Source organism: Nothobranchius furzeri, chromosome 5, assembly GCF_043380555.1.
Source record: "Nothobranchius furzeri strain GRZ-AD chromosome 5, NfurGRZ-RIMD1, whole genome shotgun sequence".
Taxonomy (NCBI): Eukaryota; Metazoa; Chordata; class Actinopteri; order Cyprinodontiformes; family Nothobranchiidae; genus Nothobranchius; species Nothobranchius furzeri.
In genome coordinates, this window is record NC_091745.1 from 59,469,906 (window position 1) to 59,493,946 (window position 24,041).

Here is a 24,041-nt window from a genome sequence, read left to right on the forward strand (position 1 = left end):
AAACTCACCTTCAAAAACTGAAACTTTCTTTAAAAATTCTAAAAAAAAGAAATGAATTTCTGTTTGTTAGCATCTGTTACAGCTAACATTTATTTTTATTATTAATAATATTTTTAGATTACATGTTTTTAGCCCCTGAGTGATATTTTTTTTTGCCAACATCTGATTGTGAATCCTTTTCTGAAGACTTTTATTTTGGTAGGGTTTGTTAGCATGCCAGGAAAACTAGCAGCGTGAGTGCGGATTAGCTTAGCGAGCTACGAGGGCTGTTCTTCTGCATATTCAGGATTTAATTTGATTCCCTAATCATTCTGCTTGTGATCCAAACTGCTTTAAGTGAAAAATCATTTTTGACAAAAACTAAAGAAATGAAGCAGATGAGCTCTAACGTGGTGAAGACGAGACCCGGATGATTCGTTCTGACCTGCAGGAAGTTAAAAACCTGTTTTTGGCACAATCCCAACCTTCTCTGGGGTCTCTAAAGCAAAGAAGAAAATCAAGTTGTGCTTAAAAGCAGCAGTGAGGGTGGCATAACCGTGGCATCCTTCCATCATGCGACTGAATAAAGCGAGACACAGAGCACCAGGATTCAGTCAGAACTAATCAATCACTGACCGTTCAGCTTGTCACGAGGATGGTCTGAGATTTTTACGTTACAGGCAGTTTGCTCCTGGATCAGAACCTCTGCAGTTTGAGCTAAAGTCCAATCAGGTTGATGATACGGATAGTTACCAGGCAGAAAATTGACCAGGACAGAAAACCGCCACCTCAGCCATCGGGTTATTCGTGATGAGTCGCTCTGTTTTACTCCAACGCCCCTGGAGGGGGATGAAGAGGATAGAAAAGCATCATGAGGGTGATAAAAAAAAAGAAAAACATCATGTGAGTGAAGCTGTGGTGAGAAACAGCTGATTTCATGTTAGTTCCTCCTTAACACTGGATTAGGGATGTTCCGATCACGTAATTTTTTTTGCTCCGGATCCGATTCCGACTTATTTGATTTTGAGTATTTGCCGATACCGAGTCTCGATCCGATATTTTAATGCTTTCCTGAAAAGTAAGAAGAAAACACATCCAAATGTCCTTTTAGTTTCACTACAACTCATTTAGGAAGTAGACCGATTAAAAACATTTTTGTATTATGAATATATTTAAAGTAGCAGCGTTTTTTACTTCCTCATTATGCTGCTGAGCCTCGGTAGACAGGGTAACTTTTCCCTGCATAACACCTGTAGCTTGAACATGCAGCTCGTCTACTCAGTGTGCGGCTGTTTTGCTCAATAGGGATGGCCCGGCACATGACGGGCAGCAGAAAAGTCACTCTTTTCTACAAAACACACGTAGTGCTGCTGCGTCTGTAAAGTTAGGAAGAGATAGCAGATCATACTCAAGAAACTGCATAACCTGACGTTAGCAACCACAGACGATCCTCCAGTGTGATACGTATCCTGCTATCTTGGCTTTTTTGCTCTCCGTAAACTATCTCATTCACTGCCATTGACGACTAAAGTCGTCATTTTAAATCCAGTTGTTCACTGCCAATGATAACTAAAATCATCATTTGCATGTTTTTACTGTGTGGGCATTGGAACGAGCCCCCACACCGCGAGAACAAACATTGCAGCTCTAAAGCCGATCTTCATTTGCATACGTCACACATCACGTGATCAGGAAGCATGTGTAAGGAGATCGCTTTGGGCCGCTGCTGTAAAAAAAAAGTGAAGCCCGAACCGGAAAAGCTTCTGCCGATCACAATTCAACAACTGATTATGAAAGAACGGATAACGCTCGAAATGCGCGGATTCTTCCTGATGTAAGAGGCGAGTTTCCGCTTTGTTTTGGTTGTTTTGGCGTCGACAACATCTTAGCGCGCAACGATCTGAGACTCTTAAAAAAACAGTAAAAACGGTGAGAAACGCTGGCAGCGAAGGGCTTTACGGATCAGGACACGGCTGGCAGCGAATGAGTTAACATATATTTTACTTGTGTCGGCTGGCTTATTTGAATTGTTGCAACAAACTGAGCAGGGTTAGTTTTTTTAAGGTGGCGAATCAGATACATGTTGAACAAAGCACTACCTTTTCCACCATGTTAAATGCCCAGTTTGCACACATTACATGCATCTATTACACTCCCTTTGCTGTTTGATTTAAAATACATCCAAGTTACCGACAAATTCTCTCTCGAGGCGACAAATATGCTGTGTTAGCCAACAGCTACATGTTAGGCTACGTGAATTCCTGAGCTACCTTAAATTGTGGGACTTAATGGCGTCGTCTGTGAAACAAAGAATACTGATGTAGAGGAAAATCTCTTTCTCAGGTAGAATTTACAAAGTAATGTTTGTTGTTTTATATGGGCAAATCCCATTTTTCCCACCCGATTCCAATCTGTTGAAAATCATATGATCGGAACATCCTAAGATAAAACGTTCATATACAAAAGTGATGCGACATTCACGAACAAATCAAATCTTTTGAACAAATTTTCAAAGTGAACAGTAGAGCTGAGTTCTTGTAGAGAACCGTTCATCTTGACTTCCAGTAACAGCCCCCCAGCACTCTCATGGACATTGGAGGAACACTACCCCCCCCCCCCCCCCCAACCCACTGTCATGGCTACACTGTGTTCACAGGACTGACTCTTTTGAACGGCTCCTTGAGGTAAATGACTAATGAACATCTCCCTCCAAAGTCCCATCACTAATAAACAAGGATTTTTTACTTCTTGAAATGTGATTTTTGCAGTGTGGATTCTGATTCATTCAGTAAAATGACAGAAAACACAGAACTAATGTTTACTATATATTAAAAAGAAAAAAGGCTCTTTTTAATCTCCCAGGAAGCAAACTTTTAACAGGATCTGATCTAAAAACCTTTAGGATGTGATGTCTTGGGTTGACTCGTGGTACTTACCAGACTGAGGGCCGCAGGCAACGCTATAAGACGTCCACAAGTTAATGACCATCAGGAACGTCGCAATGAAACCAAAGACCTGCAGGAAAAGTCAGAATGAAACCGGATTCTCTGTCACACACTCACACACACATTGAAGATCAGCTGACCCACGGAGGGCAACATGTCGGACTTGGACCAGCTGATCAGCAACCCGTTAACGTACCGACGCCACCACCAGCGCTGAAGCTCCTCCACATTTCACAGCTCCAGCGATGGAGGCGATGAAGATGAGGACGGCTCCCACAGAGTAGTGAAAGAACTCCTGGAAGAGAGAAAAACATCTTCATCTTTCTTCTGTGACACTCCTCACCTCGCCTGAAGATTAGGCTGCTTACAGACCAACTCTGGTCATTAATGGCCTTAAATACTCCTCAGTCGTGAATAAGATTATACCAGGTGGAGCTGAAAGCCCAGCCCACTAACCTGCACAAGGTAAAGGTGATTTCAGACTGAGTTCAAACACCCACAAATAAATGCGCTGATCAGAGGTGGGAAGTAACGAATTACATTTACTTGCGTTACTGTAATTGAGTAGATTTTTTTGCGCATTTATACTTTTTAAGTAGTTTTTTAAATCTGTAATTTTACTTTTACTTAAGTATTGTTTTTTGTAAGTATTGTACTTCGCTACATTTTTTATCTTATCCGTTACCGAGTAAAAAAAACCCAACAACATTGCAAAATACTGTCGGCACGGTTCGCACTGGATTCAGACACAACCACAGAGAAGAGAGACGAGAGTATAAACATATACATATGTAGAAGCGTCTTAACGCACTCGAGAGTGATCCAGCACTTAATGAAGTGTCTATGTATATGTATGTCTATACTGGTAAGACCCAAACACGGAAGTGCTGCGGACGCTGAAGGCGCGCACCAGAAGAACTGAGTGCTTAAGTTACGAGAGTGTTACGGGGTACGAAGGAAAGGATAAGAAACACTAACTGACTATTCGGATGACTGGAGGATCACCTAAGAAGATCAAAGCTTGTGAGAAGGAATGAAGGGATGTCTGAGCGGTCAACAGGTGAGTTGAACTTCTTAGTGTGAAGCATGTGTTCAGTGACCTTACATTGCAATGAATGGTGGGTAGGAGAAGAAAATAGGCGCTAATGGTACGAGAAAGATGGTCTGGCCTGCCAGACTCCTCCTGTTTAATTCACGTCATACACGTCGATGCTCAATTTCTCATAAACAACGAAGACAGCGGCGGAGTTCGCTGCGGCTCTTTCCTCTGTTCTAAATGACACAGATGTCTTTAAAACCACAAGTAGAAGCGCTAAAAGCATTTCTTCTAAAAAATAAAAGATGTTTGCGCCATTGCCAGATGCTATTTTTTTTTTTACTACAACTAGAAATCTACCGCGTTGTGTGGTACAGTCGGGATTTCCTTCTTTTTTCTGATTGGTCATTTTTGAGCCTCCTAGTCCCGCCCCTCAAGTGATCTTCCAGCTAAAAGAAAAACTCAGCAGACTGGAGACTGTCTCCAAGATGTGTCTGCCACTCTTCAGAGCCATTCAGGATGGTGTCCAAAAGCACTTTGGTGAGATGATGGAAGACCCTGAGCTGACTGCAATCCTTCTTCCAAAGTTCAAGACCACCTGGACTGAGAGGCACGATATAATTGAAGCAGGTAATATTTTATAATTTAACATTATACCTTAATCTGTTTCTTATTCATTTCAATCCTGTCAACATACTTAAAGTTCAATTATACGAGTCTGTCGACACAAATTATAGTATTTGTAAGGCATGGATTACTAAAAACAATTCTTGTTGCATCTTCTATCAAAACTTAATTGCCAGATATATTAAATATGTGTTATGTATTTGTCATTCAACAGGTTTGATCAATATGAGAAGACATCTTGACCAGATGGCAGAGGCTGGGGCAGAGCAAGTCAATCAACAGTCATCACATCTTACACTCATCTTTGTTTAAAAGTGCTTTTCAGTCCATCGGTCCCAGCGTGCTCTCTATAATTAATGCTTCTCTGGTTTCTGGTCAGGTCCCTGCTTACTTTAAGAATGCTGTAATCCACCCGCTTCTTAAAAAACGGAGTCTCGACCCCTCTCTCCATAGCAGCTTCAGACCCATCTCTAAACTTCCGTTCATCTCCAAGATCTTGGAAAAGGTTGTGGCTAAACAACTCACAGCTGCTCTTGATGAACATAACATCTATGATTGCTTCCAGTCAGGTTTTCGTAGAGCTCATTCTACTGAAACAGCTCTTCTTAGGGTCTCTAATGACCTTCTGACCCACAGTGATGCAGGGGACTGTTCTGTTCTGGTCCTGCTGGACCTGAATGCAGCCTTTGACACTGTTAACCATCACCTGCTACTGGAGAGGCTGAGAGACTGGGTAGGCCTATCAGGATATGCCGGCGGGGGGGGGGGGGGGGGGGGGTCATTCAGGGAAAAGTCATGGGCTTGTGACTATAACCTAATTTATGTTACTAGTTTGCAGTGTAACTGCCTTTGTACGTCAATATGCATATTTGTTCATTTAATAAAAAAAAAACGGCCACTTTGACATTTATACCCCATTGTCTTTTTTTAACTATTCAGAAGAGCCCGTCCTTGCACAGTCAAAAAAGTAACTAAGTAACTTTTACTCTGACTACATTTGAAATAAGCTACTTTTTATTTTTACTTGAGTACATTTTGAGGCAGGTAATTTTACTTGTAATTGAGTAAAATTTCATGAAAGTAATTATACTTGTACTTAAGTACAACATTTTAGTACTCTTTCCACCTCTGGCGCTGGTTAACTGTTCCTGCGGGCTGAGTAACACCCGGATGTGGAGGGCTGAGAATGCCCACCAGGAAAACAAAAACAGAATAAAAACAAGAAGTGTTTTAAATCTTTTTATTTTAAGGATCCTGATCTTTACTCACTGTTGCTGAGCTTCCTCTCAGAAAGTGCTTCTCTAGTTTAGAATTAACTCGTCAGCTCCTCACAGGGAGACTTCCTTCCCTCTTTTGAAGGTGTGAGCTACAGGTTTCTATTTATCTGTGAGGTCCAAACGGGCTTCAGCAAACAAACGTGGCTTCTAAAGCCATAACGTGCTCACCGTCAGCGGCCAGTTGATGCATGGCATCTTGCCCTGCAGCCTGAACAGATGCATGAGGAAGAAGATGAAGAAAGCGATGGAAAACCACAACGCCACCACCGCGAAGTACTGGAACACCGCCCAGCTGGGCCACCCCTTAGCACAGCTGACACACACGAAGGAGATGAACAGGGCGAGCTGGGAGAGAAAAAGCAATCAGCTGTTACTTCTGTTGGAGGACACACACACACACACACACACACACACACACACACACACATATTAGAGACTAAAACAGTCACAGGACCAACATCACTCAACTACGACTCATCAGCTTCAACTAAGCAAATGATTCAGGAAAAAAACTCGCTGCCAGAGATGGGAGACCCACAACCTCCCAGGACCCCCCCCCCCAACACACACACGCTCACACACACCAGAGGGGGCCCTGTTGGCGACCCGGGGGTCCATCATGATATGACCCCAAGAACCTAATTTCTCTCGCTCCGTCCTTAACTGGACCCAGACCAGTTTTGCACGGACTCACAACAACCCTGCGTGGTTCCGGATTCGGTGACGGACGGACAGCTAACCTGCCCGGTGAGCCCGAGCCTACAACGGGGTGAAGCTCGGACATCACCCTTCCTAACCCGCCCCTCTCTCACCAGCTGTCCTATCTTCAGAAGTCCCGGGATGGTTCGGGCGTAGCCCGGGTTCAGGACTCCGTCACCGGAGGACCGGCTGCTCGCTGTGGTCGTGATGACGGTGTGCGACATGTGGACGGAACCACAAGGTTGTTTTAAAGCTGTTAAACCGCTGCGGGACTACCGTCGACCGGAGCCAGTCCGTTAGTTTACACCCGGGAAGCTAAACCCGATCAACACAGACACTTCCGGAAGGGTTTTCAGAATAAGACATTTCCAGCGTTTGAATGTGACTTGTTACAATCATCGACATATTGGTTACAATAGAAAAACTTTAATTGGTTCAGATGCCGATACGTATATAGGATATTACACGGTGCTTGATTATACTCCTGGTCCAGTCTAGAACATGTGACCCAGTCTTCTCCTGGATTCCCACCAGCCAGACTTTCTTACGTCTCTGCGCACTGATCTGGATCCGTTTTTCAGACTTTGTGAGGGACTGAAGCAGTTCTCTTCTTATTTTGAGTGACGCAAGTTTGTTAATGAAACGTTGAAAAGGCATCACCACTTCTCGTCGGACCTTTATTTTGAAGTTCTATTCCGGTGTGTACAGCTTTCAGGCGGCTTATTATGCTTGTGTTGACGGCTGTGTGATGTATAGAGGTGTGGTCTCCATCAGGAAGGACTGCAACATCATTATCTTCATCCTCATCATCATCATGTGAAATCTTCCAGTTGGGTCCAAACAGGCGGTTCTGTTTGGCTGGAGGGGAGTTTCTGTAACATTAACCCTGGTTCTGCCAGACCCAAACAGAACCAGGATCAGTTTCCTGGCTGCAGTTCTGCCAGACCCAAACAGAACCAGGATCAGTTTCCTGGCTTCGGTTCTGCCAGACCCAAACAGAACATAAGGCTCAAATAACAGTTTTTAAAATGTAAACAGAAGTTTTTGATGCAGCTTTGAAACCAAAATATCTGCTTTAATTATTAAACAAATATTTTTAAACTATTTGAAAGTTTCTCATTTTAACTTTCTAAATGCTGACAAACCAAACCGAAATTTACATCCAAACAAACGTTTTCTGCCAGAATGATGGGCGGGGCCTGTTTGGACAACATAAGCTGACCGATTAAATGTTAAAATGGACTTCCAAGACCTTATGACCCCCAAGGCGCTCTACAGCCCAGCCAGTCATCGGCCCAATCCCAATACTCACACTTCCACACTTGAGCCCTTCCATGGCGTGATCCCGACCAGGGGTCCAAGTGTATAGGGTGTCCCGATTCTCAAGTGCGGAAGTTGATCACGAGGCATCTCAACAGAGGCAAGGCTGTCATACACAGTTGCCACCAGTCCCCCCAACCACCACCAGCAGGTAAGAAGAGTGTCTTGCCCAAGATCGAGCAGGGAGTGAACCTGCAACCTTCCGGTAATGGGGCGGGCACTTAACTCCTCTGCCACTGTTGTCTTGATGGCTGCCAATCAGAGCAGCTTCTGTTTTACACAAAACTTAGAAGAAAAATGTCGCCTGAGCTGAAGTTTGGTTCTGAACAAAACTCATTTTAGACCATTTTCTGAACAGCCTCTGTTCAAAGAAATAGAGTTTATTTTCTTCAGGACTTTTCAAACTTAATAATAATATTACCGTTGTTTTTTATTGCTTAAGCACAATTTTCAAAACAGGGCCCGTGTTTTCAAAACACAGATCCTTTGCATAATTAAACGCTCTTGTAAAAACTATACACTTATGTTTAAAAACCACACTTTTTTACCATAACAAACACACTTTTCACATTTACCATACTCTGTTTGCAGGAGTTAGACTCTCCTGTGATAAACCCAAAACGTTTTTAGTACTTCTACTTCCCTATAATTAGAGCAGGCTACCATCAAGATAGTACAAATATAGAGCAAATCCACCAAAAACAACACAAGACCAATGTTGCACACTGAAGAAACTCATTTATTTCTCAACATGCCTAAAATGTTGACATGGAGGTTCATATTACTGTAACAACATGTCACTTTACGTATTGTACTGTAAGTTTACTGTTACCAAAAAATAAAAATACACTAGACATCGTCTCTTTGCCTAGCTGGATCTGGCCAGAGAATTTCATCAACATCGCAGGCAATGTTGTCATTAGCAAGACACCTTGGAAAGAAGTGTTGTGAATGACGAATCCATCCTTGTATTGCTGCTACCTCCATCTGGTCACAGGGCTCCTCCATGGCTTGGATGAGGGGTACCTCAGCCTGGAGACGGAGATCATATACCTTCCACCGCCATGCCGAGAAAAACTCTTCTATAGGGTTAAGGAATGGAGAGTATGGCGGAAGATATAGGATGGTGAAATGTGGACGTTGCTGAAACCAGTTCTGAACCAGAGCACAGCAGTGGAAAGACACATTGTCCCAGACAACAATGTATTGCATACAATCGATTTGATTTGCTGCTGTTACATTGTGCAATTGGTCCAAGAATGTAAGTATGAGTGCTGTGTTGTAAGGGCCCATATGGGCATGGCGGTGGAGGATCCCATTCTGTGTAATGGCTGCACAGTGTTATATTTCCCCCACGTTGCCCTGGGACATGGACTATAGCCCTGTGGCCAATGACGTTTCTTCCCGTCCTTCGTGTTCTCGTCAGGTTTGAACCCGGTCTCATCTATGTAAATGAACTCATGCTGGATCTCCTCTCCATTCATTCATAAAACTACCTGAAGAAGAGTGTCAGGCAAAATTGAGTAGTTCCGTGTAGATGCAGTATACATATTACAGTAAAGGATTATGAGACAGTATGCAAGATCACACTGCTAAAGTGAATACATACCTTTGCATAATCATGACACAGTTGTTTCACCCTTTTGGAATTGCGCTCGAAAGGCACTCGATAAATTAGCTTCAATTGAATATGTTGTTTTTTTAGGATGCGTGCCAGTGTTGATATTGAGACCTGATGGAAATCGATGAAGCTGGCATGGTTATTGACAATGTTAGCTTGGAGCTGTTTGAGTGTTATAGCATTGTTGGCCTAAACCCTGTTTACCATCTCCCTCTCTTGCTGTTCTGTGAACATAGGTGTCATGTTGTGTGGCAATAATCTAACCCACGACATACAGAATCAGTCCACAGACAAAGGTAAGAGTTCAAACAATAATTTATTCTAAGGATGACTAAAAGAGCAGCGTAAAATCAGGCTGAGTTCTTCGGACGGGATTCTGGTGTGGAGATCTGGAGACAGAGGGAGTTTAGGTCCGGTATATGGGAACTGAAGAGATTGTAGGGTTTTAGAGGACTTACGGTCTTGTAGTGTGGATGACTCAAGAGGGGAGATGGTCCGGTCTGGGGAAATGGAGCTTACTTGCGGCAAGGTTCCTGAGGGCTTGAGGTGGAGGGAGCTGAGCAAGGAGACTTGTGAAGATCCAGGAGGGTTTAGGTGGGCTCTAGGAAGTGGGGAGACCAGGGATGGGCTGAGAGACGAACAGGGAGTTGAAGAGAACCAGGTTGTAGTCAGTCAGAGGTGGAACTGGTGTGATGTCTGCAGAGATGGTAAACAGGAGGTCAGGTATACATATCTAACAAACTTGAACCAAATACTCAAAAGGCTAAAATACTCAAAATCTAGTTTCTCAGAATTGGCTGATAGGTGATACCCAAGTTGAGCTAATCATCCAGCGAAGTGAAGGCGTCTCTCAGGTGCTTAAGTATCCCTGGCCGGCTGATGAGCAGATGACCTGCAGCTTCCTCACTTCCAGACATGCCCACCTGCAGAAAGAAAACTCAAAACCAATTAGTGAGTGGGAGGAGAAAACCCCAGGCCATGACAATAGGAGGCCTTCCCCCTTGTCGTTCCTGACCCTCAATCCTATGTAGAAAAAAAACTGTAAACAAAAGTACAGCATATTTCACAGGACAAGGTCACAGAAGTGCTGATACTGCATAGAATACAGTACTGTAAAGCAGTTACTGAAACCGTGCAGATGTTTTTCATATGCTGATATTTGTACAGTACCTGTTTTCCAGCCGAAATAGTCTTATTACACTTGCCACTGTGTATCGGCTTAGATTTGGCTGTCCAGCCTCCCTCAGTGTCAGGGGCTCGACACACGGGAGGCGACAAACGACCACGATCAGCAAAATTCGTTGCTGCTGCTTTTATTACCTGACACACAGGAGGCGACCCGCCGCAACGGCCAGCGGCAAAGCCGTCTACGCGTTCTGTTCCATGGCGAAATCGAAACTTCCGTTGTTTTGCTTGGCTGTGTCAGGTTGGAGGGAATTAAGGTTATTTAAGCGGTTCACAGTAAAATAGGTGGTAGATGGGTTAAGGTTGATGTATGATGTTTCACAAGGTGCTGCTAGAGTTACATATAAAACATAATAATAATCAACTTCTCCTTCATGTTTGCTCGGAGGTGTACGGAGCATCCTGTCCGCTCATTGGTCAGTGAATGAAATCTCCATTGATTGGTCCTTGTCCAAGCGACAGCAATGAAAAGTTGAAAATATTTCAACTTTCTGGGATTGCGTCGCTGGGTCGTCTGTGCACGACACGTGCACAAGCGCAAAATTTCACATGCACGTTTTGCGCGTTTCGGAGGGAGACCCGCGATTATCGCTTTGTCGCGCACGTCTCATTGAAAATGAATGGAGGAGAGGCGATGTCGCCTCCCGTGTGTCGAGCCCATCAGTCCGTGGTTGACAACGTGGTCAACCAGTGTTGCGTGGATCTCATTTGTCAGATTCAGTCCTCTTTGAGCAACTTCTTGTCTTCGTCTTCCTCTTCCTCTTCTTCTACCTCCAGCATGGCCTCCATCTCTTCCTCTTCCTCTGTTGATTCCTCTTCCTCCTCCTCCTTCTCGTCCTCCTCCTCATTGTCTTACTCTTTCTCTGACTCTTTCCATTGTGCTTGAAGACCAATGAACTTACCTGCTGCTTTTTATAGTGCCTACACACCTGATTGGTGTGTCTACAATTACTGTAAGCAAACAAGTGTTTGCACTCCTGATGACTGTGTTGAACCAATTGGTTGGACGGTGCAGTAATTTGACAGTCAATGCTTTGGTATTGCAAGGAAGTGACTTCATGATAGATTTTTGTGTGTGATGTATGTTAGGTGTGTTTGGTGTTTTGCAAATCACTGTGTGTAGAGCTTTGCAACAAGTGTGAGTTTGACAATGTGCTTAGTTGTGCAAATATGGGCTGATGTTTTGCTTCTTGAGTGTAAGGTTTTGCTAATAGTGTACCACTTTTCATTTTAGTGAGTAAGCAATCCAAAAAAACTGTAATAATGCTTGTGGTGATTTGAGGGACCGGTGGCACCAATGTACACCAGCCTTGCCACTGTCAGTGAACCCCAGTGTGTGAATGTGTGAATGACTTAGAATGATTTTGTTGAAAAGCGCTTTAGGGGGTTCTTGGACTTTAAAAAGGAGCTACAGGTCATTTACCATTTTACCAATAAACCTCTCATGCTAGCTGTTAGCTCAGATTAGCCACCTACTTTGACTAAAAACAACAACTATATTAATTTGTGAGGTGTAGTTTAGATTAGAAATTGTTTGTTTCAGGATTTAACCCGAAGTGTCTCATTTGGGAGGATGTGAGCTTCAGTGAGTCAGCTTGTATTCTCTTCTATTGGTGATTAACTTTGCTGATCAGTGATGATCTGATGTGTGTTTTTACATGAACAGATCAAACCCCAAAGGGAATCATACCAGTAGAACCCGTAGAACGCATCCTGCAGGTTTATGGATTAGTCCGAGACAGAATCCAGCTGATGACCTCCCTGAGCAGCTGGACCACAATCCATCTTCTCAGCCTTCAGAGAGCACAGATGCTTTTTTTCTCAGCTCCCTTATCGGCTTCCCCAAGGCTCTTGTCCCGTCTGCCTACAGAGCACTTCTCTGCATTTCTCCTGAAACCACTACTCTTTTGGAAATATGGACCTAATTAACTGGCCATTCAACGCGATTGACAAAATTTTTTCTACGATGAGAACGGAAAAGGGGGCTCCCACCTGTCCCGAGGGGACATTTGCAGCGGGATGTGCACTCGATTCTTGGGAGGTCTGGCGGATCGTGTGCCTCTTTCAGTTGTCCATCGAGGACGTGGAAGATTTGTGGATATTCGGCCTGATGATCACTGGATTTCTTCTGATTGGAGCGGGAGGATATCTGGTTTTCTGGTCATTTGGGAAGACGGGAGCAATTGGAGTGCGACCTGCGCCCACGGAATGTGCCGCTCGGGCGGTGACCTCACAGACTGGGACGTTACTCGAGGTGAACCGTAAGCTGGATAATGTCCTTGCGGCGTTGCCTGTATAGTACGCAAGCTGGATATCATCTCGGAAAGGGTCACTGGACGATGTGGAGATGTTTAGAACACATAAAATCGGCTTCACGGTGGACATGAATGACCACTTATAGACTCCAAGGAAGAGAGAAAAATGATCTCTGCCTGTCCCAAACAAAGTCATGTTTAATCCTTATCTGATGCCATAGCAGCCTCTCAAGGCTGCTTCAACACACCCCCACGAAAGGAGGAATGCCGACAGATGCTATGTCCCGACCTTCACCCTCTTCCTTCAGATTGAGACGTCTGCGGGAAACTCATTGTGCTCTCTGTTCCTTATCTCTCCTTCCCACCTGTTGGTCTGCAGCTGGTCGATGCGCTGCAGTGGCAGCTCCCATTGGAGGCTTCAGGATCCCGCCCATCCTCGCCTCCCCATCGGACTCTGATGTTGTATCTGTGCTGTTTGTGCTTCCATGTTAAGGAGTTTTTTTGTATAATAGAGTTACTCCCCGCTGGGTCTAACTCTGCTATGCCTTTTTTTTACCTACCCCCACTTATCCTCATGTAACACCCTTTTCATCTATCTATTAAGGTAGTGTGACTAATGTTGCGAATGACCGCAGTCACCAATTCTTGTCATGTGTCTTACCCATGTATGTCTGATCTTTGAATTGTGTGTACTGAAACTCAATTTGTTTCTCTGTATGTCCTGCACATGTGGTAGAAATGACAATAAATGACTTTGACTTTGACTTGACAATCCTAAAAGTTTCGCCAAATTGCTCAAATCTCTCATTAATAATTTAACCTGCTGCTTCAGTAACACGAGCGCAGAAGAACCACTGACTCCCGCAGAACCCGAATGAAAACACCAGCCCCCTTTGGAACAGAGTTCCACCAGCATCTAGAGGTTCTGAAGGTCAAAGTGATCCATGAGGTGTAGGTGTGGCTAAAACACCTGATTTCTTTAGTGTTTCTGATAAAAGTCACATTTCTTCTCTAGACTCAAGACGTTTTTTGCCTGTATAAAGTTTCTTGCGGCGTTTCCTGCCTTCTACCCATGCAGCTGTTTCCAGTAAGCCATGTGGGTCTGAGGTGTGAAAACACCCTTGAAGCTGCAGGCCTGAAGGAAACCTGACAGTTACCCCCACATCCACATGAGAGTCTGACACTAAAACTCTAAAGCTGCTTTCCTGATTTTATTTATCAAATGTACTCTTTCTTTAACAGTTTTGTTTGTTACCATGGAAACGACTTGATGCTTTCACACAAACGAACACACACACACACACACACACACACACACACACACACACACACACACACACACACACACACACACAGCAGCGGCAGCAGCAACAGGAAGGAAAGCTGAAACCTGCAGCAGGACCTGGACTGAACCTCTGAACCTGCAGCCAAGATGAACTCTTCCTGCCAGCCGACACGGGTTACATCGGTTCTGAGTTCTCCAAAATCCAACAGAGCTAGATTAAACCTTTAAGTGGGACACAGCCTCCAAGACCAAAACCACGGGAAGGTTCTGGTTTCTGAAACTTTATTAGACATTCTAGCTGGAACTTAGGCGGAACTCTGGCTCTTCCTAGTGGAAAAGGACGTGAACTTTACCAGAAGAGACTCATATCAGGACAGGAGCATCGCTACATCTTTCTCCACCTAATCCTGAATACGTAAAACCTTTTGATTCTATTATTAAATTTTATGAATTAAAATATTAAAACTTTTTAATTTTAATCTTCGAATATCTCATTGTCTTATGTTCTTTCCTTTATTTCAACAACTTATATATTTGATCATAAATGGGTTTTATTTCTTTTATATATATATAATATTTGTTTTCACTCAGTTAGAAGAATAGATATCAGAATAGAGTAGAATAGAATCACAATAAAAGTCCAATAATACCTTTTCTGTCACAATCTCACATGAACGTTTTTCTTCTCTGTTTACTGATGAGTGAAACACTTCACGTTGTTTATGTGATTTAACTCTTAAAGGGGCATTATGGAAGTTTGACAGCCAAAACATGTAAAGAAATAATAAATTTCTTCTTCATACATTCTCCTGCAATGCCCTGGTCCTGTAGAATGAGCCCTGGCATTTTTACTGTGATTGATGTTTTCTGTAAAATCACAGAAAAAGAGAGCTGCTTGGGTTGAGCAGGCTGCTTCATGTGCGTTCACGCTCAGGCATAGCCCTCCGGACCGTTCTTTGATCGTTGTTTCAGCTGTTACCAAGGATATAAATGTTACAGATACAGAAGACATCACTGGTGGTTTAGCTTGTCTAGTAAGACTTCGGGCTTTTGTGCAGAAGACCTGGGTTCAATTCTGTATATGAACATAGTTGTTTTAGAGTTTCTCTTTTACATAAATGATATTTTTTTTTACAGTGAGTTGCCCAAATTTTTATTTGAGACTCACAGAACGGCATTGAATTCACAGATAAAAAAGATGTGGGTTCAACTTTCATTTTGGAACAATTTTTCAAGCAAGGGTATGGAATGATCTGAGCATGCAGGAAGACTGACCCATCATAAACCTTTGTTGGCTGTGCTGAAGAGAAAGGTACAGAACCAAATTATTTAATTAATTAGCTGCACGTTCTCCTGTCCTCTGTCCTCCGGGCCATACACACACACACACGCACACACACACACACACACACACACACACACACACACACACACACGCACACACACACACACACACACACACACACGCACACACACACACACACACACACACACACGCACACGCACGCACGCACACACACAAACACACACACACACACACACACAAGGGACTGTCTCAGCTGTTATTTTCATTAAGGAGTGTGCACGTACAGCATGCGTGCCTCGTGCACAAGCCTCCTATTGAAGCTGCCGATACGCTTATGGCCTGAGGGGGCAATCATGAGCATAAAAATTCAAAACTCCGTAAAGTCCCTTTAAATAGTTTAGTGGTTTATTATTAAAACTTAGAGGAACAGAAAGAGGAACAGAAACACGAGATGAGATCCATCTGGAGGTTCTGAATCACACACACACACACACACACACACACACTCACAGTTTGTGGTTCCCTCTCCACGTCTCTTCATGGAGGTGCTGCGGTTCTGTGGGTCTCTGGTTCTGCTTCTCTTCACAGGAGGTGAGAACTTTATTCTGGATGTTGGTGAAATTCCTTCATCCTGTCGTTTGCTGATAAGACCATTGAAGTTTAGTTTTGTTGTCAGGTTTTATTTTCATTCTGACCTCAAATGGCTCAATTTTACCTGGAAAGAGATGGTTCACATCATTTGGAGTCATACATCTGTTCTAGAAAGCTCTCTGAACAACCTTGGTTAAAAGAAACAGTTTAATCACATTGAAGTAGCTATTAAATGCATTCTAATCTATTAATCTTATGACTTTTAATGAGAATCATAATTATTATTTTCATTATACAAAAGTAAAATAATTTATATGCTTTTCATGCATCTTTAGAGACATCTGTAATGGCTTAAGAGGGTAGTAAATTAAAGTGACACCTCAGGGTTAATTCTAAGATAAGCTAATTAGCTTTCTGTAAATGACGTAAATGATATTTTAAAACTTTTAAAGAGGTCCTTAACTGGGAAACCATTTTTAAAATGTATTATTCTGAATTTAATCGGTCACTCTGAGTTTTTCATGCAGGCTGAACATGAAAATAGTCTCCTACACCTATCTCCTGCATTAGCTTCTGATAGAAAACAGACAGTGAAACTCTAGGATTTGAAAATCCTGACAGATCTACATCACACAGTCACTTAACATTCATGGACTCACCCATCTTGACTCACGACGGGGAGAGCTGTTGTTGGTTTAATGTCCAGGAAACAGCAGAGAACGTCTCAGCTAGTGTAAGTCGTTAGCATTAGCAACTCCACCACAGGGCAAAATTCCTAAAGGCTTGTGTTGTTTGTTGGGATAAAACATCAGTGTTGCAAAGCAAGCAGGGTCAGTTGTATAGAGTCACATTGCTGTTATCCAATCAGAGGCGAGATGTCCAAATATCAGGAGAAAAGGCTTTGTCCTCCAGCTGACTTCTCCTTGTTGAAACATGTGCATTGGAGCTTTTGTTCCCCCTCAGTATGAATTTGTAACGGAACGGAATGACAGTTTTTTCCCTTCTCTGCTCAAGACTAGTCTGCATGAGATATGGTCTCAAGGTCTCATGCATTCCTTCTAACCTGCTTATTTTCAGCTCAACAGAAGAATGAAGAATGAACTCTTTTCTTTTAATTAATCAAAGAACTCTATTTTAATAAAGCTAATCCATCAAAGTGTTAGTCAATAAATAAGATGTGACCGATCTGTGAAATCAAAATATTAATTACTTTATTATGATCCTATAGAATATAGTAATATAGTAATGTGACATTAAGTGTTCCAACAGGACTCATTTCCCCTAGTGTTAAAAAGACATGACACATTACTTTCACTGATCCAATCAGAATCTTACAGATCTGACGGAGGCGTGGTTTTGATGGTGTTTGGTAATTTTTCATTCGACAATAAACCATAACATCCAAAGTATAAAACTATGCCACGTCATCTCTAACGCCAGTTCAAAGTGTTCCAGAGAAAGTGACGGAGTGGCCAATCCTGATCTAAACTCTTCAACCGAAAGAACAACGACAAGCTGAAGAAAATTTGTTGCTATACCAACAGCGGCAACAGTTCCTTTCAGAACAAAAGCTGAACCATCAAGACCCAGGCTTGGGTCTCACCAGACGCCAACAAACTGTCGTGTACCCGGAAGTAACTCAGACTGGACTGGTCAGCACCGCTGTCTTTCCTATCGGCTTGGTTCCAGAGAGGGTCAAGCTAAGACCTTGACATTCCGGATCTAAAGAGGACTTCCTGAAGGGTAGGTAGACCGGCAAATGGTGTCTCATGTGTTTACAAACCAAAGGGTAAACCTAACCAAAGCTTAGTGCGAAGACAACACCTTCAGTTCCCGTCAGAACTAATCGCTTCTTCGGATTTGCTGGTTCTGATTAACATCACACGTCATCCATTCACCGTCTCATCCACTTTAGTAACACCATGCATTTAGTTTTAAAGTCAGTCTAGTTTAATTTGTTAGTAATAAAATTCTTAACTTTTAAACTTGACTCTCTCTCTCTTCTGTTGGCTCTGAGTGAATACAGAGCAGTTATCTAATCCCTGCAATAAAAAGATCCAATCTTCTGGTTTAAGTAACTCACAGATCTGTAAGGTGGATTTCGTATTTCCTATGGAATCCCACGCCTTATGGCTCAATAAATAACACCTAATCTAATTCATTACAACTTACAAGGCATTAATTCCTTCTAGGGATCACTGCAAACATATAAAAAATGAGTAAAGTTCCTCACTGTCATGTTCTGTGTCCCTTTGTTCCCCAGCACCTCCAGTTCCCACTCCAGGTCCTCCATGTTCTGGGCCCAGTAATATCCCCAGCCCTCTGTAGATCTCTCCTCATGTGTCCTCCTAGTCACTCCTTAGTTTTCATAGTTTTAGTTCTCCTCTCTTATCCCTCTAGTTAATAGTTGTTTGCCCTGAGTCTTTAAGTTTAATTATCCAGTTTCTAGAGTTATCTGCCCTCCTGCTTGTTTTCTTTTCACCATTTAGATTATTGTTTTCACCTGCTTTCCCTCCAGCTCACCACTTACACCTGCCACCTGTTCCCCTAATCACCTCCCTTCTGTTTATAAGCCTTGTCTAGTCACTCTGTGTTTGTTGGTCCATTGTTGCTGTCAGTGTGTTTGTAGTTCTGTCAGTCACATCTCTCTATGCATAACCTGTGTTTTTGGATTTCCAGTTCTTGATCTGGTTTTTGGATTTTGGCTCCCAGCTTTGGATTTACTTTTTGGTTTTTGGGCTCCCAGGTTTGGATTTAACTTTTGGTTTTTGGCTCACCTTTAAATAAAGTATTTTTACGTAACCTTCATCCCTGCCTCGTGTCATCCTGGGTAATATGCATTTTGGGTTCTAAACATCCCCACATCGTGACACTCACCTACCGTAATATAAAATGTCACAGAATTATCAAAATTTCAACCAGAAGACAATTTCTTCAAATGTTTTCTGCTTCAAATGACCCCAAAAAATGACTTTAGGCTGCCAGGCGTGCTGGTGAGTGAAGCAGAGGTGAGGATCCAAATGCAGGGGAAGGAGCAGGCAGACAGACAGGAACATTTAAAACAAGGATTTTAATAAGGAACACGCAGGACATGGAAACAATGAGCCAACAAGAGGCACAGAACTGAAAGGGTTTAAATACATGAGGGCTGGGAGCTTGGGTGATTGGAAAACGAGAGGCAGGTGGGAGCAATTAACAAGGACACATGACTGAACAGAATGGGGAGACAGGACAGGGTGTGACAGTACACCCCCCCCCCCCCCCCCCAAAGGGCGGAACCCAGACGCCCATAGGAACACAGAGCAGGGCGGGAGGAGGAGGACCCGGAGGGAAGGACGAGAGGGACAGAGGGACCGATGGAGAGGAGGCAGGGACCAGTAGAGTCCGGGGGCCTGCGTCTGGGGCAGAGGAGGAGGCGACGACGGGCTCTTGGGGGCCTGCGTCTGTGACAGAGGAGGAGGCGACGACGGGCTCTTGGGGGCCTGCGTCTGTGACAGAGGAGGAGGCGACGACGGGCTCTTGGGGGCCTGCGTCTGTGGCAGAGGAGGAGGCGACGATGGGATCTTGGGGGCCTGCGTCTGTGGCAGAGGAGGAGACGCCGACGGGCTCTTGAGTGCCCGCGTCTGGTGAGGGCAGGACTGGCGGTGACCGGAGGCAGAGACGCCGGAGGAGATGTCCTTGACTTCTGGACTGGAGGCGGCGGCGACGACCTCTGGACTGGAGGCGGCAGCGACGACCTCTGGACTGGAGGCGGCAACGTTGACCACTGGACTGGAGGCGGCGGCGTCGGCCTCTGGACTGGAGGCGGCGGCGTCGGCCTCTGGACTGGAGGTGGCGGCGTCGGCCTCTGGACCGGAGGGGGAGACGTCGGCCTCTGGACCGGAGGGGGAGACGTCGGCCTCTGGACCGGAGGGGGAGACGTCGGCCTCTGGACCGGAGGGGATGTCGACCTCTGGGCCGGAGGGGACGTCGACCACAGGACCGGAGGAGGAGTCAACCACAGGACCGGAAGGGGCGTTGACCACAGGACCGGAAGGGGCATCGACCTCTGGAGTGGAGGTGTCGACTTCTGGAGTGGAGGAGTCGACTTCTGGACACGAGGAGGCGTCTACTTCTGGACACGAGGAGGCGTCTACTTCTGGACACGAGGAGGCGTCTACTTCTGGACACGAGGAGGTGTCTACTTCTGGACACGAGGAGGCGTCTACTTCTGGACACGAGGAGGCGTCGACTTCTGGACACGAGGAGGCGTCGACTTCTGGACACGAGGAGGCGTCGACTTCTGGACACGAGGGAGCGTCGACCTCTGGACTGGAAGGAGCGTCGACCTCTGGACTGGAAGGAGCGTCGACCTCTGGACTGGAAGGAGCGTCGACCTCTGGACTGGAAGGAGTGTCAACCTCTGTTGGCTTCTGGTCCGGAGGCGCCGGCTTCTGGACCTGGACTGCTGACTTCTGGACCTGGACCGTCGGCTTCTGGTCTGTAGGTGCCGGCTACTGGTCTGAAAGCACCGACTTCTGGACTGCCGACTTCTGGACCACCGACTTCTGGACCTGGACCGCCGACTTCTGGACCAGAACCATCGATTTCTAGACCTGGACCGCCGACTTCTGGACCTGGACCGTCGGCATCTGGTCCGGAGGCACTGGCTTCTGGACCGCCGACTTCTGGACCTGGACCGCCGACTTCTGGACTGGAACCGTCGACTTCTGGACCGGAACCGTCGACTTCTGGACCGGAACCGTCGACTTCTGGAGTGGAGGCGGAGCCGCTGCAGGAGGGGCTGCCGACTTCTGGACTGGCCGGTCCGGGGGAAGAGCCTCTTGGGTCACCGCTGGGACTGGAGCGGACTGAACTGTTGGCGCCGATAACTGGGAGAGCAAGAGGATAGATTGTCCAACTGGAGCTCCTGGAGACTGAGGCTCTGATGGAGTTGGGCCAGCTCAGCTCGGAGACCGGCGAGCTCTGCTGGGTGGACTGCGGGCTCGATTCTTTGGCCCTGAGACGAGGGAGCTGCTGACTGGACCGAAACCTTCTCCTGGTGATTCGGGGAGGATAGGGTGTCCAGCTGGAACTCCTGGAGGCTGACGAGCTGACGGATCTGGCCAAGCTCCGCCTGGAGACCGGCGAGCTCTGACTGCTGGGCTGTAGGCGTGGTCCCTCCGCCTGCAGATGACGGAGGTGCTGACCGGACCGGAGACGGGACCGCTGATCCGACTGGGGGCGGGTTCATGCTGGCGCGCTGAGCCGGGGCAGCGGCGAGCTTACGGCTCCGTCCTGGGACAAGGGGTGATGGTGGAGCCCGGCATCCTTCCCAACGCCATGGGCCAACTCCGGGGGATTATACAGCCAGTCTGATGCCCACATAGCAGGAGCGGTCTAGCTGCGTCTCCCGGTCCAACCTCTCATCTGACTCCGGGAGGGTGGAGGGGACCGCCGCGGCTGGAGTTCAGCAGCGGAATCTGCGGCCAGACGACGGCAGAGGAGGAGAAGCCGGCCGGTGATCCGAGGTTAAAAACTGGAGCAAGCACTCCCAAGGGAGAACCTCCCCGCTGGATCCTTTACTGGGTTGGCTCATTCTGTCAGGCGTGCTGAGGAGTGAAGCAGAGGTGAGGATCCAATTGCAGGGGAAGGAGCAGGCAGACAGGAACATTTAAAACAAGGATTTTAATAAGGAACACGCAGGACAATGAAACAATGAGCCAACAAGAGACACAGAACTGAAAGGGTTTAAATACATGAGGGCTGGGAGCTTGGGTGATTGGAAAACGAGAGGCAGGTGGGAGCAATTAACAAGGACACATGAATGAACAGAATGGGGAGACAGGACGGGGTGTGACATAGGCAACCATAAAAAGGGAAATGCAGCTGAAAATATTGATAAATGATAAATGACTGCACTTCTCTAGTGCATTTCGGAGTCAGACTTCTAAGTGCTTTACAACACAGTGAATCATTTATCTATTCACACACAAATTCACACACTGATGTTGATGATCTACATTGTAGCCACAGCTGCCCTGGTGCTCGCTGACAGAAGCCTCCACTTCCTCTGACCACCACCAACAGGTAAAGAGGGTGAATTGTCTTGTCAAGGACAGGATGACTGATGTGGATGGAGCCTGGGTACAAACCAGCAACCTTCTGGTTACAGGGTGTACTCCTACCCCTGAGTCAGCACCCCTCCTCACTTAGACGCATAATATCAGAACTCTAAAGTGAAGCTGTTCTGTACTACAGGTCAGACCCAACATGTGATGATTGTGTTTCTGATCATTGTGTCTCTGCAGCTTTCAGCTCCGGAGATGACAGCTGGTCCATGAATGTACATTCAGAGGTTCGGGGTATAGATGGATACCCAGTGGTGCTGCCCTGTACCTTCAGCCACCCGCAACATTCCCAGCATTCTGCACTGCAGGTGCTGTGGCGTCTGGGCCATGGGCAAGAGGCCATAGTCCTGTACCACTGCACCAGTCGACTGGGAGCCCCCAACTGTGAACCAGGTCCACAGCAGGACCAGCGCTACCGGCTGGAAGGCAATCCGAGAGAGCACGACTTGTCGCTGCGTATAAACATTGTCACCTTGCAGGATGATGGGCATTACTACTGCCGAGTGGAGGTTCAGGGACGGGAACACATCAGCTTTGAGGACAAGATGGGGACCAGGCTCAGAGTGGAAGGTACCTTCTGAAACATGATGTTCTGTTAAATATAAAATCTCTAGTAGACCACCTGAGTCTGCTCAGAGCTCTTCCCAAAGACTAACTGGGTTAGATGGTTTCACTCAGGTTCTGGCCCCAGTTCTAAGAACAAGTTGATCACCAGTTTAAATGTTTACTCCCATATTTTTGTTGTAAGCTTTGATGTTTTCTTTTTCTTTTTTTCCCTTATCCTTCACCTGGACCAGTTAACCCACACACTGACTTAATTAACTCCACACCTGGACATCATTTACTGCACACCTAGACATCCTCAATACCACACCCAAAATTGACCACACCTGGACTTCATTAATCCTTCAAACTGACCTCATTTGCCTCACATCTGGCTCTCATTTATTCCACACCTGGACTTTCCTAACACCACACCCAGACATGATTAACAACACATCTGGACTTCAATAAGCCTTCACATTGACCTCATTACCCCCCCACCTGTATTGTGCTTGCTGTGCTGTTTTCTGTCTTCAGTCAGCAAGCTCTAGATTTCAGGCTGCCTCCACCTTTAAGGGTTGACTTTATAATGAAGTGTGAATCCTTCACACACATGTGAATTAGAGCTGAATATGGTTTAAGGATTTTTTTATTCTTTCTATGAATCCTGTCCTTTTCTGTCCCTGAAGCTCCTCCAAAGATCCAGACCCTGTTGGTTGAAGGTAGCGAGCAGTTTGGGTTTACTGCTCTGTGTCGGGTTCAGGGCTCACCGGTGCCAGAAGTCCAGTGGTTTGGCCCAGATGACCTGCTAGAGGGTTCCCACACGGTTCCGCTGGCTCAGGGCTCCAGACCTCGACACCTCACCGTCAGCCGGCTAAGAGGCGTGAAACCTGATCAGCAGTACACCTGCAAAGCCACCAACCTGCGTGGCAAAGACCAGGCCTCCTTGCATGTCCTTCACCCCCATTCACCAGTGTCATTCACCTCCGTACCAACGACTCTCCTTCTCCTCCTGTCAGTGGCTCTGGGGGCTAAAGTGGTTTTGATGGTGGGGATGGGGGTGTGGATGGTCCAGGGTCAGGTTCTACAGGAAATCAGCTCCTGGAGGAACTAACCTGCTCAGATTTAAAATGACTTAACTCATTATATAGGTGATGATTAATGATAGTGATGATGATGATAGGATGTGTTTCTCAGCAGAAGCGCTTCCAATAATTTTAAAATACTAAACAATTTACTGAAAGTTAATAAACATTAAAATC

The 24,041-nt window shown here is 45.5% G+C and overlaps 2 protein-coding genes and 1 long non-coding RNA gene across 4 annotated transcripts; 1 reads left to right on the top strand and 2 right to left on the bottom strand.

The window, feature by feature from the left end:
• Positions 1–204: 204 nt before the first annotated feature.
• On the bottom strand, positions 205–6,899 carry cmtm7 (CKLF-like MARVEL transmembrane domain containing 7). Its single transcript, XM_015949599.3, has 5 exons — positions 6,677–6,899; positions 6,033–6,209; positions 3,121–3,219; positions 2,916–2,994; positions 205–818 (listed from the first exon to the last, which is right to left on the bottom strand). The coding sequence occupies exons 1-5, from the start codon at positions 6,785–6,787 to the stop codon at positions 805–807; spliced, it is 480 nt and encodes a 159-aa protein (XP_015805085.3). The 5' UTR covers positions 6,788–6,899; the 3' UTR covers positions 205–804.
• A 2,930-nt stretch (positions 6,900–9,829) lies between these two features.
• LOC139069848 (uncharacterized) lies at positions 9,830–18,745 on the bottom strand. Its single transcript, XR_011520516.1, has 4 exons — positions 18,360–18,745; positions 10,316–10,427; positions 9,963–10,200; positions 9,830–9,893 (listed from the first exon to the last, which is right to left on the bottom strand). It is a non-coding gene; the product is annotated as an uncharacterized lncRNA (long non-coding RNA).
• si:dkey-11p23.7 (V-set and Ig domain-containing protein) lies at positions 16,042–24,041 on the top strand. Of its 2 annotated transcripts, none has more exons than XM_015949600.3 (3): positions 16,042–16,126; positions 22,417–22,806; positions 23,469–24,041. In XM_015949600.3, the coding sequence occupies exons 1-3, from the start codon at positions 16,075–16,077 to the stop codon at positions 23,891–23,893; spliced, it is 867 nt and encodes a 288-aa protein (XP_015805086.3). In that variant the 5' UTR covers positions 16,042–16,074; the 3' UTR covers positions 23,894–24,041. The 2 variants fall into 2 exon arrangements, with proteins under 2 accessions (XP_015805086.3, XP_054596769.2); XM_054740794.2 differs by lacking the exon at positions 16,042–16,126 and adding an exon at positions 21,638–22,195.